The sequence below is a fragment of the Lytechinus variegatus genome, chromosome 8 (genome assembly GCF_018143015.1).
Source record: "Lytechinus variegatus isolate NC3 chromosome 8, Lvar_3.0, whole genome shotgun sequence".
Classification (NCBI taxonomy): domain Eukaryota; kingdom Metazoa; phylum Echinodermata; class Echinoidea; order Temnopleuroida; family Toxopneustidae; genus Lytechinus; species Lytechinus variegatus.
Window position 1 is genome coordinate 40,451,620 of NC_054747.1, and position 16,619 is coordinate 40,468,238.

At 35.1% G+C, this 16,619-nt stretch overlaps 1 protein-coding gene across 1 annotated transcript; it reads left to right on the plus strand.

The window, feature by feature from the left end:
- Positions 1–2,601: 2,601 nt before the first annotated feature.
- LOC121419740 lies at positions 2,602–16,011 on the plus strand. Its single transcript, XM_041614197.1, has 5 exons — positions 2,602–2,862; positions 9,189–9,299; positions 10,452–10,513; positions 14,857–15,003; positions 15,502–16,011. Exons 1-5 carry the CDS (start codon positions 2,808–2,810, stop codon positions 16,009–16,011), a joined length of 885 nt encoding a protein of 294 aa, XP_041470131.1. The 5' UTR covers positions 2,602–2,807.
- Positions 16,012–16,619: the final 608 nt, after the last annotated feature.

Consider the following 16,619-nt stretch of genomic DNA (forward strand, 5'->3'; position numbering starts at 1 on the left):
TAAAATATAATCTTGTTTCACATATTACGAGGATTGTTGTTTGCTTCAGATGTTTTCATATTATTTGACTGATGTAACATGTATGTATTTTATTATCTTTTTTACATATTCTAGTTTTGTTACAATATGTTAATGTTTTATACTAACTATAGGACCCCATTGGAAATAAGCCTTTCGGCTTTCATGGGCTATCCTGTCAAGGTATTCTTCAATTTCATTGTAATCTCTTGTGATATTCTTGACGAATAAAATCAATCAATCAATCAATCACTAATTCCGTTATACATGGTTTTAACCCAAGAACAAAAATACTGTCCAAACCCAAATATTTCTAATACTTTAAGAAGAAAGTTATGTGAGACAGAGTCAAAAGCCTTTTGGAAATCGACTGCTACAAGAAGGAAAATCTCTTCCTCACAGTAATTGTTACAGTGAAAAATTACATCATCTATCAAACGTATAGCTTCACCAATGTGTCTGTCATTTATATAGCCAACTTGATCAGGAGAAATAATGTCATTCAAAACGTCCTTTATTCGTTTTGCCATTATTTTTGCGATTATCTTATAGTCAGTGTTTAACAATGTAATTGGTCTATAGTTTGTAGCATATAAAGGATTTTTGCCATCTTTTTCAATTAATGTTATAACACCTTGTTTTTGAGAGGCTGATAAACAACCCTTTTCAAATGCTTCATCTACCAGTAACCCTCCTAAAAGCGGCCAAAATGTAAGATAAAATTCTACAGTAAACCCGTCGTTTCCAGGAGATTTGTTAAGTTTCATACTTTGTAGCGCTTTATAACATTCTTCTTTGGTAATTTTTCCGTCACAAGTATTTATACTTTCAACACTTAGGTGCGGTAAGTCTTTACAAAATACATTGTTAGCTTTTAAGTCAGCCTCTATATTTAAATTTCCTGAATACAACTTTCCGTAAAACTCTCTAAGAATTGACTGTATTTCTTTCATTTCTTTCACTACTTCCCCAGTGTCATTGATCAATTCCCTTATTACAGTTTTCTTTTTATTGGAGCGAAGTAACTGTTCAAAGTATTCTTTATTATGTTCACCCTCTTCATACCAAACCGCTCTAGACCTTACCTTGAGCCCATCTACTGACTCATCATATAATTTCTTTAACTGACCTTTTTTAGTTTCTATATTTTTGATAACTGAAGGACTATTAGGAGATTGCCCTAGATCTTCCTCGAGTGATGTAATTTCTTTTTCAAGTTTTTGTATATTGAGTCTCCTCTCTTTCGATTTCTTTTTAGAAAAATTCGATGCATAATTTCTCATTTTCATTTTAAGAAAGTCCCAAAAAGGAAGATTTGGTATTAAATTCCTTCAACCAATCCGTTTTTATCACTCTGATTTCCTCACACATACCTTGTACAAAAGCTTTATCTAAACATAAACTATTGTTAAATTTCCAATAAGATTTACCATACCTTTCATTAAATCGAAAAGGTTTCAGTTCTAAAAGAATTGCTGAATGATCAGGAGCTATTGAAGTAATAATGTCACATGCACTTATCTTACCCTCTAAAGTTTTTGAAATAAACCAGTAGTCAAGACGACTTTGCACAAGAGGAGTATTCTGTCTAAAGGTAAATTTCTTTGTTGTTGGATTCTGTTTCCTCCATATATCAATTAATTCAAGTTTACTTATAAAAATCTCTAGCTGTTTCACGAAGTATGTTTTAACATTCACACTAGTCCCCATGTAATCTAGGTCTTTATTAAATATTACGTTAAAATCTCCCCCTAAAATAAGCGAATAATTTTGAGAGTATAAGTTTGAGAGACACTTGTCCAAATTCTCCAAAAAATCAATTTGTTGATGTATTTTATCTCTAGTTGGAAGATAAACATTTCCTAACACCAATTTGTACCCTAATAAATCCCCTTTCAAAAGGACGAAACGTCCATCATCATCTTTGACTACCTGATCAATTTTAAAATTTATTCCTGGTTTAAAAAGAATAAGAACGCCTTTGCTATGAATTGACCCATGGCTAAAAATCATCTGCCCTTCCCATTCCCTTCGCCACTCCCTCTCAACGTCGTAGGTACTGTAAGTACGCACCCTGGCATCCACCACTCACACACACGCGCACACACACACACACGCACACAAATGGAGATGTGACATCATCAGCCCAACTAATGAATATTCATGACGACTGTTTTTATAAAATATTACTAAATTTAAAAGTCAATAACTTGTTGTTTGTTATCAAATTTTGATGAATTTTTTTGGGGCCTTTTGCTCAGTGAAGTCTACCTCATTTATTGAGCTATAAATACTTTCAGCCCGGACCATCCCTTTAATGTGATGGTTGGGAATATGTTCACAACCTAGTGTTACATCATCTGTAATTTTTGTGACAGCGTATGCTATGTTATGCACAAAAAAAACATTGATAGATTATAACTGATTAATATTGTTTGGAGTTTGACATACCACAAGCGGTGCGTGATATGTGCACTTATAAAATTCACTTGAAAATGAATTTCCTCATTTTATGATCGAAAGCATATCAACTTTTGATAACTGCCTCTTCGATGTAATTCCGAAAGTGATATGAAAATGATAAATGATAGAGTGAGTGTCAGACAGGCAGGAAACTCATCTCTCTTTTTTGCAATATCGAACGGCTTGTTACTGAACATGCTAAATGAAATCTTGATTGTGTTGCATGTGCTTCGCTCTGGAAAAAGCGAATAGGTTTCGCTAATCTTGTCTAATTCTAAAGAACATTGGAAATTTCATCATATTATGTTCCAAGAAAAATAAAAATCATGGCTATTCATGACATGCCAAGATTTGCGTTATGGCTGGCGTTCCTGTTCTTTGGTAAGTCAATTCATTATTGATTTGCAGCTGATTTTTTCATTGATTCTGTGATGATAAAAATTATTGATACTTTGTTTATGTTTTTTCGTCGCCACACTATTCAAACAAGACAGTAAGGAGCTACCGATCAAGTCCTTTGGGACACATAATATACACTATAAATTACAGGGATTTAAAATAAGTCCAGATGGACTGTAGATAGGGAGCAATCGATTTCTGGATTTAGTTTTAATCCTAAAGACTTAAATCTAAATCTCAAATGATTTAAATTTAAATCTTTCGAGATTTAAAAATGAATCTTAAGGATTCAAACTTAATCCCGAATTAAGTCCGGAACTTGATTGGTCACTAATTACAGTCTATGTGGACTAATTTTAAATCCCTGTAATTTAGAGTGTAGACCCAAATGGACCCTCTTTGTGTAATTACTGACTAGCCCTGCCATGCCTGCATCTGGTCAGTAATTTCAACATGTTTACATCAATGTGATTTCCGTCTTTTAGTTAATTAACTGTAAAAAAAATATTGGGTGAAATTTAACCAGCAAGAGAATAATTATGTGTCCGACCAATTTGGGGCAGAATTTTATCCAATGTGGGAAGCATATTGTCCAGTAAGGGTTAAAAATACGCAGCAATCATCTTCACACTGTTAAATTAGAGCGATTTAACATTGTGCATCACATCTTCAAATAATTGTGAACGAGTAAATTCGCACTGTGAAATCAAACATCACTAAGTGAACACTCTGTGGTAAACCAAACTGTGGAGGTGTCCACAATGTGAAATCATCTTCACACTGTTAAATTGGAGCGTTTTAACATTGTGAATCACATCTTTACATTGTGAACGAGTAAATTCGCACTGTGAAATCAAACATCGCTATGTGAACACTCTGTGGTAAACCACACTGTGGAGGTGTCCACAATGTGAAATCATCACACTGTTAAATTGGAGCGTTTTAACATTGTGAATCACATCTTCACAGAGTCGACTATGTGAACACACTGTGGGACACTGTGTTCTTTCCAGCAGCAATATTACTTTAGAATGGGCGAAATTTCATCACACTGGATTCATTTGACACATAATTTCCCTCATAGAGCATTTTATCCAAAAGTTTTTAGAGTCTTCTCTCTTTCGTTTCCTGTATACGCATATTTTGATAAAGTCGATAATTTACGATTTTTTCATTTCCAATGGGGATCCACACATATTACAAGCATTGCTTTAAGTGGACCCCCTCATTTCAGTTGATGCTCAATTTTATACTTCTTTCCTTTTTATGAGATAGGAATGTTTATCTGTAAAATTGCATCCGTTTAATAGTACTTGTTCGAAAGGACATGAATTAAAAATTGAACTGAATTGAACTGGAAATGAAAATTGAAATTGGATATGATATGACCCCAAACTGACTGATTTCAGGGTCAAATCTGACCCGATTTTTCCCCTCTCTTTTAGAGTAAAGACTTCGTGTAGGCCTAAAAAGTAAAATAAAAACCGACAATCTCACAAAAGTATGGCATTTTGTCTTTGACATTGAATTCGATTGATTTTCTTTATATCGCACACATATATGATACCGGGATTTTATTCTGTTTATTGAGGACATAAGCAAACAATACAACCGATACCGATTCAGGACTATCTTGATAAAAATTAAATTTTCTATCTTCTGTACGCAGATGAAAGTATATAAGAAAATGTCATGCACTAAGATGAAATGAACATTCATATTAACAGCATAATCATATGGAGTCGGGTTTAACTTAAATTCAGGTTTAAAGTCGTGGTTTAAGTATGGGAAGCCAAAAGTATCAAACATTTTATTAAGTTGTATGATTCTTATGTTTACTGTGCTCTTTCCTGATTCATCGATGGTGAAGACAATCATCTATTTATTCTTCCTACACAATTACGAATGATTTGAGAGTCGAATGAGCTGAAAGTAGATATCTCTACTGTTAACAATTGGCTATCCATACATATACCACAACTTTAAACCTGACTTCAGAATACGTGCCATAGAATTTCCCCTCAACTGACCTGTATCATATCGGTCTTGTGAGTATTTTCTGCTAAGAAAAAACACTACATTTAAGTTTTATTATTGTTACTATAGTAATAGAAGGAATCATGTTCTTGCAGATTGAAGATCTGAAGATTAAAACTATTGAAGGAAAATACACTGTAGAAAATATTGGGTAAAATTTTAGCACGAGGGTAATTATATATGTCCAGCCAAATTCGGGCAGTTTTACCCAATGCGGGAAGCATATTGTCCAGTAAAGTTTAAAATAAGCAGCAATTACTTTAGAATGGGCAGAATTTTCATCACACTGGATGTATGAAAATGCCTAAAAGAAATGCCCAATATTGGTTGGACACATAATTACCCTCATGGAGCATTTTTGCACAATATTTTATAAAGTGTACTTTCACAGTAAAAAGGAAGTTTGAAAATTCATACAGCGCCGTTTATTGTATTTTTTTGGTATGTTTTAACGTCCATGCTTAATTCAAATATTGAAAATTGAATTGTTATTTGATTTAAGACTTGATACACTTGCTTAAACTACACACTTAAAATTTTGGGCAACATACTGTCCACTGTTTTGGGTAATGTTAGTAAGATATATATATATATATATATATATATATATATATATATATATATATATATATATATATATATATATATATATATATATATGTGTGTGTGTGTGTGGGGGGGGGTGTGGGGGTGACCTGCCACCCGAAAACCAAGAATAAGTCGACCAAAATGAATATTGAGATTTTTATTGAGCTTGAAACTTCATTTCCTAATCTTTAAAATGATAAGTATACTATTGACCAACAATAACCATTACAAGTATACTTGATTGAATGCAGAGGAAATTCAGCAGGAGCTTAAAAAATTAAAAATAAGGAGAAAACAAGGCTTAACTTTCAGGGTTCATTCAAGCATGAGATGTGCATACTGGGTAATCTCGGTGAAACTTCCAAGCAGTCTGAAAAAGTAGCGTCCAAGAAACTCTTGTATCTTTACTTTTATCCAACTTCACGACTTCAAAATTTCACAGTATGAAGAAGAATAATTGCTCTCTCAGATAACCATCTCTCTTTTTTGGTGTTTGGAGACTAAATTACTATTTTGGCTATTTATGGAGAACCTTACCTATTGGTGCATGGTTTTGGGGTGGTAGTTCACATTCATTCTAAGCAAATTATTATTAAATTGAGCAATTTTATTACCCAAATATTCATTTTTATAACCCAATTTAGGCAGATTTTAACCGATAGTTGTGTGGAGAGTACGTTGCCCAGGGTTGGTTAAAAGGTGGGCATTTCTTTGCCCAACTATTTTAAGAGTGTACTGTAAGGTACATGGAGTAAATAGTGTTAATTTCTAAAGAGCTTTTCAAAGTTGTAACTCAAAATACATGTATATGGGCCCTTATGAGAGACGACATTGCTTTAATTAATAGTAATATAAAAAATATATATATTATTTCATAGATTGATTTGAGTTATTCATCGTATTTGCTCCGCTCGAGGTACATTCAAAGTCAACATACATTACACGGAAAATCGTAAAATGTTGCAAACATTATTGATCAAAATCTGGAAATCATTTGTACGTTTGTACGTTTGTAATAAGGAAATGGTCATGTATGCATCTCATTTCCTTTTAATCAATAATTCCATTAATTTCTTTTTATTTATCTGCAACATTAATACAACTTTAACAAGATGATTACACATTTATGTTGTTTACTCATTAATCAGTAATGAATCTTTCAATGCTTGGTCTATTATATTTTTGCTGACCTCCTGAATATGATTTCCTTCTGTTTTACCATTTTTTTTGTTTCGCTTTCTTCTGTCTATCTATCCAATATGTGGTTCTATGCGATTTATAATTTAACTTACACTTAGAACTCATTTATGTAATTAGATCCATCTTAATGAAAATATTTGTGTAATTTAATCTATTATATATTGAATGATTGTTTTTTTTTATTATGTACTTTTTGTAAAATATCTTTGTATGTTCTCATATTTTGTAAACATGTATATTTCAGCCACTGGCTGCCAAGCGTGTGTATTGACAATAAACCATTACTATACTATACTATACTATACTATGCTATACTATACTATACTATACTATGCTATACAATACTATACTATACAATACTATACTATACTATACAACACTATACTATACTATGCTATACAATACTATACTATACAATACTATACTATACTATACAACACTATACTATACTATACAATACTATACTATACTATACTAAACTATACTATACAATACTATACTATACTATACTAAAAGGTTACGAAGTTTTGAACTAGAAAGTCAAAGTCTACTGCTGCCATCTTGGCAAAAGATAGATCGTCAAATTGAGAGTTATTTTTTCATAATTTCATTATAAAAGGCACGTATGATTCATCCGAAAGATATTCGTTATTTTCACTTTCACAGAGAGTTGTAATATGATCTTAATGATTATAAAGGAAGGACAATTTTTGTGAGAAGAGTAATCTTTTCATGAGAATGTACCACCAGCGCGTTGGCGTACTGGTTAATCATGTTAAAGGGGAATGAAACCTTTGGAACAAAGAGGCTTGTGTAGAAACAGAAAAATCAAAGAATAAGAATAAAGAAAGTTTGAGAAAAATCGGACAAATAATGAGAAAGTTATTTTGGTGGACTATAAAATACCCTCAAAATGTCTCTTTTTACTTTTTCGTATGATGATACAAACTCTTTATCCAAGATTTATTCTTAAGAAATATGTATTACATGCCCCCATGTAGAAAGAACACATGATCTATGGATAGATGTGATAAAAGAAGCAATTCAAGTGAAATATATACTAAAGTAATGGGGAGAGTTGTTCACAAGTGACATCACACATCTTTGTCGCATTGCCAATTTGCTATCTCCATAGCATTAGTGATCGAAATATTCAAATGCTCATAACTTTCTCATTATTAGTCCGATTTTTCTGAAACTTTTGTTGATCTGTTTCTTTGATTTTTCTATTTTCACACAAGCTATCTTGTTCCAATGGTTTCATTCTCCTTTAATGGTGGATGCACTGTAAAAAATATTAGGTACAATATTTTACCAACACGAGGGAAATTATGTGTCCAACCAATTTTGGGCAGTATTTTACCCAATGCGGGAAGCATATTGTGCATTAAGCTTAAAAATAAATAACAATTACATTAGAATGGGCAAAATTTTCATCACACTAGCTGGATAGATAAAAATGTCCCAAAGAAATGCCAAATGTCGGTTGGACAATTATTAACTACACGGAGCATTTGTACCCAATATTTTTAGATTGTGGGGAGGGGTGCTTCTCTAAATCATTAAAAAATGTTACATTTTGGGTTGAATCTGGGGTTGAATCATTGTATTATATTTTTGACATCAATACATTGTCATCAAATTTACATTCACTACTGACCGATTTGAATGTATCTAACCTAGCATTGATATAACAACACGGAGCGATTTGTTCCAGTGGATTAGTCTCCGAGCTTCGAAACAAACGGTTGTTGGTTCGAATCTCATCCATGACTTAAGGTGCAAGGTGGACTCAACCCGGGTTACGTAAATTGGTACCGGACAAATTTTTCCTTGAATTAATGTGCGTGAAAGCTACGTCACATGCAGAACCTAAACGCAGAAACTTTTGAAATTATTTTTTTTTATTTTGTTTTAGATTTTGCATTCAGGAACTTCTTTAAGAGATCAAAAAGCTCGTGACGTAATTAATTACAAGCTTGCGTTTGCTTCTTAGTCAAGGAAATCAGTTTTTCTTTTCAACAGATCATTGCATCATTCATGTCATTAGAGTGACCATGCATTCGAATATTATACGGATCGAAGAAATGAAAATAAAAAAGTAACTTATGACATGTAAAAAAAATAGAAATAAATAAATAAGTCTCAACGATACATCTTTACCCAATATTGGGTAAAATGGGAACATATATATTTGTTGGGTAAAAAGATAACAAATATTTTGTAAATTTTACGCAATGTTGCGTTGAAATGTATCCTTCAAACATACATTTTGCCCAATATTGGAGGGAAAATTACCCGCAAACATGCACGTTTCCTTTCTTCGCAGTATTGGGTATATTTTTACTTTCTGTTTTTCGAGTGAATGAAACCGACTAGCATGACTAGTGTCATGTCCAATTTGTATGGACGTAATAGTTTTCGTCGTCCTTGAGTCGCTTTCACGATAATGAATTATAAAAATGTTTTCTCTTTACTTGCAGAACATGTCTTGCAGTCCAAGGAATTTGCCATACTAATGGCTGTTTTTATCTTTTTGAGTGTAGTCATCTTTGTAGCCTTCGTCGTGTGGACATTAAGACCCAAAGCTCCAGGTAAGTCAAGTCAAAGACATGATGATGATGATGGCGGTGGTAGTAGTAGTGATCATGGCCGTACGCAGCGGGGGGAGGGGGCAGTTGCCTCCCCATGAAGTTTAGAAAGCCTCCATCTTTCACTGAAAATTTTCAAAAATATGCGTGGAATCTTTAATTTCTACAGAATCAAGAACAAGTCCCAATGACAAGCTCGGGAGCTTCGCTCCCTTGCTTTTGAGTTTCTTCTATTACTTTTTACGCGTCCTACCCCGAATTAAAAATAGCTGTGTACGGCCATTTTGGTGATGACGATGGTGGTGATGATGATGTTGATGGTGATGATGATGATGGTGAAGATGGTGATGATGATGATGCTGATGGTGATGATAATAGTGATGATGATGATGATGATGATAATGATGCTGATGGTGATGATAACAGTGATGATGATGATGACGATGGTGATGATGATAATGATGATGATGATGATGGTGATGACAGTATTGATATTGATGATGGTGATGATGATGGTGATGACGACGGTGATGATGATAATGATGATGACGAAGGTGATGGTGATGATGATGACGATGGTGATGATGATGATGGTGATGATGATGATGATGATGATGATGGTGATGATAATAATGATGATGATGACGAAGGTGATGATGATGATGATGATGGTGATGATGATGATGGTGATGTTGATGATGATGATGATAATGAAGGTTGATGGTGATGATGCTGATGATGATGATAATAGTGATGATGATGATGATGATGATAATGATGGATATGGTGATGATAACAGTGATGATGATGATGATAATGATGGTGATGGTGATGACAGCAGTGATGATGATGATGATGGTGATGATGGTGATGATGATAGTATTGATATTGATAATGGTGATGATGACGATGGTGGTGATGGTGATGATGATGGTGATGACGATGAAGATGATGATTGAATTATTATTATTACTTTTTGACACAATGAAAATGTTGGCCTTCAACTGCATCATCCATGTCTGAATAATGAACGTCAAAATAAAACCATTGTCAATGAGGTCTAGTACACTAATGATACGGTAAATAATCTAAACGGCTTATCTATGTAATGTCACAAAACCCCCTTTTAAAATTTCATTTTCATTTTTTTTTCAGATTCATTTCATATCCCAAGGGTATCTTCGGGCATCAGGAAGATTGAGCGCTTACAGAGAGGAGTAAGTATCGTAAACAAATGAAGAGTTCAGTTGCAAAAGGGGGTTTGGTCCACTTTTGGACCATTCCGAGAAAAAAAACATGTTTTTTATTCTCACTTATTGCAATATCATGAGAAACTAAGTTGCCGTAATGTACTACCCTACCATGTGAACATAAAATTGGGTATGAAAGAAATCTACCTGCCTTCATATTTTTAAGATATTCTTAAAAAAAAATCTGTGTGGGCCTAACCCGTTTTGCAACTAAACTGAAATGGACCTATGTAACCCCTTTTGAAAAAAAGTGATTTTTCTTTGCCATTTTAGTTAACTTTTTAATAGGAATTTCATCTTTTCTTTGGTATCATCATGATCATCGTATAGAGCTACTAAAAATCGGTGCCAGGTAAACATGGCAAAGGTAATAATGGTAGAGGTAATAACGGCAGAGTTAATAATGGCAAAGGTAAAAATGGTAGAGGTAAAAATGGCAGAGGTAAAAATGGCAGAGGTAAAAATGGCAAAGGTAATAATGGCAGAGGTAAAAATGGCAGAGGTAATAATGGCAGAGGTAATAATGGCAGAGGTAAAAATGGCAGAGGTAATAATGGCAGAGGTAAAAATAGCAGAGGTAAAAATGGCAGAGGTAATAATGGCAGAGGTAAAAATGGCAGAGGTAATAATGGCAGAGGTAATAATGGCAGAGGTAAAAATGGCAGAGGTAAAAATGGCAGAGGTAATAATGGCAGAGGTAATAATGGCAGAGGTAAAAATGGCAAAGGTAAAAATGGCAAAGGTAATAATGGTAAAGGAAAAATGGCAAAGGTAAAAATGGCAGAGGTAATAATGGCAGAGGTAAAAATGGCAGAGGTAAAAATGGCAGAGGTAAAAATGGCAGAGGTAAAAATGGCAGAGGTAATAATGGCAGAGGTAAAAATGGCAGAGGTAAAAATGGCAGAGGTATATGTCAGAGGTAAAAATTGCAGATGTAAAAATGGCAGAGGAAAAATGGCAGAGTTACAAATGACTGAGGTAAAAATGGCAGATGTAATAATGGCAGAGGTAAATCCAAGGTTATCCAAGTATTCCAAGTGGTTCGAAGAAATACCGTACTTGTCTATTTCAGTGTGTTTATGGTTAGCGCACATTTTGGTGTTAACATTAAAATTCGAGTGGTATGTATGTGACGAAGTGCTGTTCTACTCTATGAAATGGCCAAGATAAATCCTGTCATCACTCACTAATTGAAATCATTTTTGCATGAAAATGTTTGAGTTTAATATCAACGATAAAGTATAGAGCTGACCTAAAATGATTAAAAAATATAAATGATATCTTTTCAGTTCATAATGCTCATTCCGTCGGTATGATTCCATTCAAGGCCAATAATTATGACTGATATTAACTGGAAAGGCTCTGTACTTTTCCTTGTTGATGTAGCATGTCATGATCTTTACCTCAGTCGTTTTTACTTCTGCCATTTTTACCTCTGCCATTTTTACCTTTGCCATTTTTACCTCTGCCATTTTTACCCCTGCCATTTTTACACCGAGCCTAAAAATCTGTACATTAAGACATAAAAATCAGATTGGATGCAAAATGGACCTATCCCCTTTTGCAAGTGAGCTCTTCAAATGTGTGGAATCTTCATATTCTATATAAGGCACCAATTTTAAGAATCAACTGACCTGAAACAATTCTGTTTATAAGCGTCATTATTCCTTTAGTATCCAATTCACTGGCCTAAATCACGGGTGGATGGGGCGGGGGGGGGGGGGGGTATATCCCCACACTTCTCAGAGATCGAGGGACACGCACAATCATGATTCCCCCACCTTTCAAACCAGGGGAAATTATTTTCTAAAATCATCGAATGCTACTGTTTATGCGTGGATTCATCCTTAAATTCAGTCAACGTGCTTTATTTGGCAAAATTTTGCATTCGACGCGAAATTTCTCGCGCGCTCGATCCGCTCCAGACCCGCGCTCAGTCTATTCTTACAGAATCATGTCTATTTTTTGTAGAAGCGGGGTAAAATTTGTACAAAAAAATATGTTGCCCATCGTATTCTTCAAGTAAAGTGTAGTAGTGTAGGATAAGTTACTGATGACATTGATCAAATCAATGCCATTGATGAATCAATCATCTTTACAATTTTATCAACTTGGGACTGTAAATCACATTAATAAATACCACAATATAAAAACTATGAATTTTGATATGAATAAAAGAAATTGCTCAAAATTTGGAATGTTGTATCATCTCCCGATATGATCTAAAAGATTATTTGAAATCTTGAACTTCAATAATTATGCATGTTTGATCTGTTTCCACGTTTTGCAAGTCTATATTGTGGCCTGTGATGGAGCTATGATCATTTTTGTTTTAACTGTCAATATTTATTGAATATAATGGCCTATGATCATTTTATATAGCACTTTTATTCTCGATGATCATGATCCCATTCGTTTTTCATTCTCATCTCACCTTTAGCCACTCGGCAAATGAGTATATTCATTGAACAAAATTTAATTCAATCCCTATTTGCTCTTGGTATATATTTCTTTTCCTTTTCTTCTCAAGTTTACGCTATTGTTTATTGACGAATGCAAGGAATGCTCCCCATGCAGGGAGTGGAAATTGTGCACTTTTCGTGATTAATTGAAATGAATCCAATGACCGAGGTAATAATATGATGTAACCCGCTTTGGGCCATTCTGGGAAAAGCGCTTTATAAAAATTGGCTATTATTATTATTATTATTGCTAATTTACCTTTATCATCCTCAGAATGAGTTCCGCAGCTTTAAACTGTTATTTGCAAATTTGTTATTGTAACAAGTCTTTTTTTAACGGGCTTCTGTTTTTTCTTTATAGAATTATCACCATGCCTGATACAAAGGCCATAGTGTTAAAAAACAAAAACGTAGCCAAAGGATTCCGTAATTCAACTATAGGCCTATTCATTCAGGCAATCTCGCCTGCTAATTAAAACTTCATGTATATAGGCCATCGATACTCTAAACTTATCGATTTATTTGTATAAATTGAGGGTGGTGAGGAAATTGGTAATAACCACTCCCGTTTCGACATTTATGACAATACTGTACTGGGGCCCTTTGCAGAAAGAGTTGCAATCAAACGCAATTTTAAAAATCACGCGCAACTTGATTTTCAACCAATCAACAGCGCGCATTTTGGACTTGCGATTGATTTTTTGACTTACGTTTAAACGCAACTCTTTCTGCAACGGACCCCAGGCCAATCTGTTTCTGCCACACGCATGAAAAACTGATTTCAAACCGATCAATGTTTTTCAATTGAAAAATAACGTAATTGTTTTGATCGGTCAGGGGCCCATTGCAGAAAGAGTTGCAATCGATCGCAACTCTAACAATCATGCGCAACTTGATTTTTCAACTAATCAACAGCGCGCGTTTGGGACTTGCGAAGTTACCATTATATGTCAAAATTACCGTATTTAACTTTTGTCGCGTTCATTATGTGCGACTGTGGTCACAACGCCGAATCTGCTTATGTCATTATGGTCATCACACTGGCGGATTGTCGCGTCGGGTCAAGGCAATCGTGTATCCCCCACCATTCTACAAAAGGGCACCCCCAAAGAAACTTGGGGTCCAAATTACCAGACCATTCGAGAAAAAAGGCATCCTAAATTCCCGAAACCTCGGATCTAATTTCCCCGATGTTCTTTGAAAATGATAGCGTATTGAATGGTCGGGTAAATTGGGCGTGACCATTAGTCGGTTCCGGGTCGATTTCGTTCGAAGACTGTGGCATAACCCAGGGGGGATCCAGGATTTTCCAAAAGGGGGGGGGGGTTGTGAAATGTTTGACAAGCCAAAAAGAGAGAAAAAAGTTTTCAACCAAAAATTGAGTACATTTCGTCCACACAAAAATTGACAAGCAGAAAAATGGGGGCATCACACGTGGCATTTTTACATTACAAATTTTTATTGCGCCTCTCAAAGGGGGGAGGGGTGCCCCCCGTGGATCCGGCAGTGGCACAACCATTTAATATTGCTCTATTCCCCCTTCTTCATCTTCCCTTTATGAAGTTTATACTCTGTAAAAACTGTGGTATTAAAACTGACACCAATTGGTGTTAATAGAGGACCACACTCTGAGGTGTTAAAATAACACCCTAGAGATTGAACATAACACCAAAGAGTGTAAATGTAACAACCATAGGTGTTGTAATGACACCTATAGGTGTAAAACTAACACCACCAATTTAACACTGGTCTAAAATAACAGGTGTGGTCCTCTGTGTACACCGGTTAACACCACAGTTTTTGCTGTGTAGTAGTAGTGTAATTCTTGTTCACCTTTTCACTCATAAGTCAAGCAGAAAACAGCAGCAAGGTTCCAACAGCAACGCAACCAGACCAACAGAGGGCGACATTTCCAATTATGTAGAGTTCGATGATCAACCACCAATGTCATCAAGCGGATACACAACTACGTCACGGCTTCAAAATATACCGGAGGTAAACCTGTTAGATAAAAACGGAAAAACAAAGTTGTTACATTGATTAAGCTCCATTCTCAAGAGAGCTCAGTAACTTATCAAGAACAGTTCTTTGTTAAGACCTAGAGGTGTTAATTTATACAATGAAATGTTTTGAACACGCGACATTAATTTATTAGGTAGGCCTCTTATGTGGTGAGTGGACCTGCAACACACTTTGTTCAGGTGTGGGGGGGGGGGGGGGCGAAGCTGATTTTTTCCACTTAAACTTCAAAATAGAATGACGTCACAAATTTCCATCTTTGTTTTAAAGAGATTATCGTTGTATCCTTTACCGTCTGATTTTTACCATTTCTTCTAATTTCCCCTGTCCTTTCTGAACGTATGTTAATATTTTTTCCATTTTTTTTTTTTCAATTTTATCAACATTAAAAAAAAGAAAAAAGAGAGAAAAGTTTTTTTTTTCAATTTTATCAACATAACATTGAAAATCATCTAATTTCTTTTCTTGAAGCAGGAGCCTGCTGTTGTATGTAGAAGTATCGACTACCAAGGATCAACGAACCCGAATACGATGTCCCCAATGGTATGTGAGACCACGGCGGAGATAGAACCTAGCGGGAATATGGGAGATGTCAAGATCTGTCTCACCCTGAAATCATCGGATGTCAAATATTACCAGACGCCGGCCCAACCAAGAGAAGCGAACGTGAACCGTTCTCACTCCGACCGCCTGCCGATGCGTGAAAATGAGTATATGACCCCAGACGATGCCCGCAGTGGCAGCGCCGGTGCGGCCGGTGACAGGTCCATGCAGCGGAGTCGCACGCTGCCAAGATTGCACGTGACATCGCCAGCGGACCAATCAGGAGACGCGCAGAAAAATGACAAGATAGCGCAGAAGAATGGCAAGAAAGCGAATGCGAATTACCTCGATCTTGCACACGAGTATATGCCAATGGGGAATGTCCCCGAGTACACCTACATGGACAGTGTGTTGGGCTTGAATGCTTTATATGAAAATTGACAAATTAATCAAGGACTGCATTATGTAGCAAAAGATAATTGTCGTTATGTATTGCACTCGTAAATATGATTAATTTTTGAGCCGGAAGTATTTAGGACTCTGTACAAAATAATACCGAACAGGTCTACTGTATAAAATTATTAGAAGGAAAATGAATAAGAGTAAGATATAAATACGTATAGATCCAAATATTGTTGTTATGCTGTTGAGTATTGCTACAAAAAGTACAAAAGGCTAATTGTACTCAAACGCCAATCCAAAACGTATTTTAGTTCGAAGAACGACTCGGTTTATCCTCAGTGTAAATAAAAGAAAATAGTTATATTATTCGTATCATAATCACTAAAGCGTTTATTTTTACCCCCGCTTTCTTCATGAAGTTCTTATTAGATTTTTTTATTATATTAACCATCTAACATGACATTTCCCTCAATTTGAGTTATACAACCCCTTTTCAGAATTTGTTCAACTCTAAACGGAATTATGATTTTTTTAATTATAGCCACGTGTTATTCAAGGAAATAATGCTTCTAACATTTGGTTCCTACCATTGGCGGCGACCACGGGGGACGGGGGGGGGGGGGGTATGGTGTGGTGTGCTTGCACCC

Bases quoted from the DNA above. Each gene is read 5' to 3' on its own strand.
- LOC121419740 (XM_041614197.1), top strand. From the start codon at position 2,808: ATGGCTATTCATGACATGCCAAGATTTGCGTTATGGCTGGCGTTCCTG. The intron at 9,300-10,451 runs GTAAGTCAAGTC...TTTTTTTTTCAG, and splicing joins ATTAAGACCCAAAGCTCCAG to ATTCATTTCATATCCCAAGG. The intron at 10,514-14,856 runs GTAAGTATCGTA...TTCACTCATAAG, and splicing joins TTGAGCGCTTACAGAGAGGA to TCAAGCAGAAAACAGCAGCA.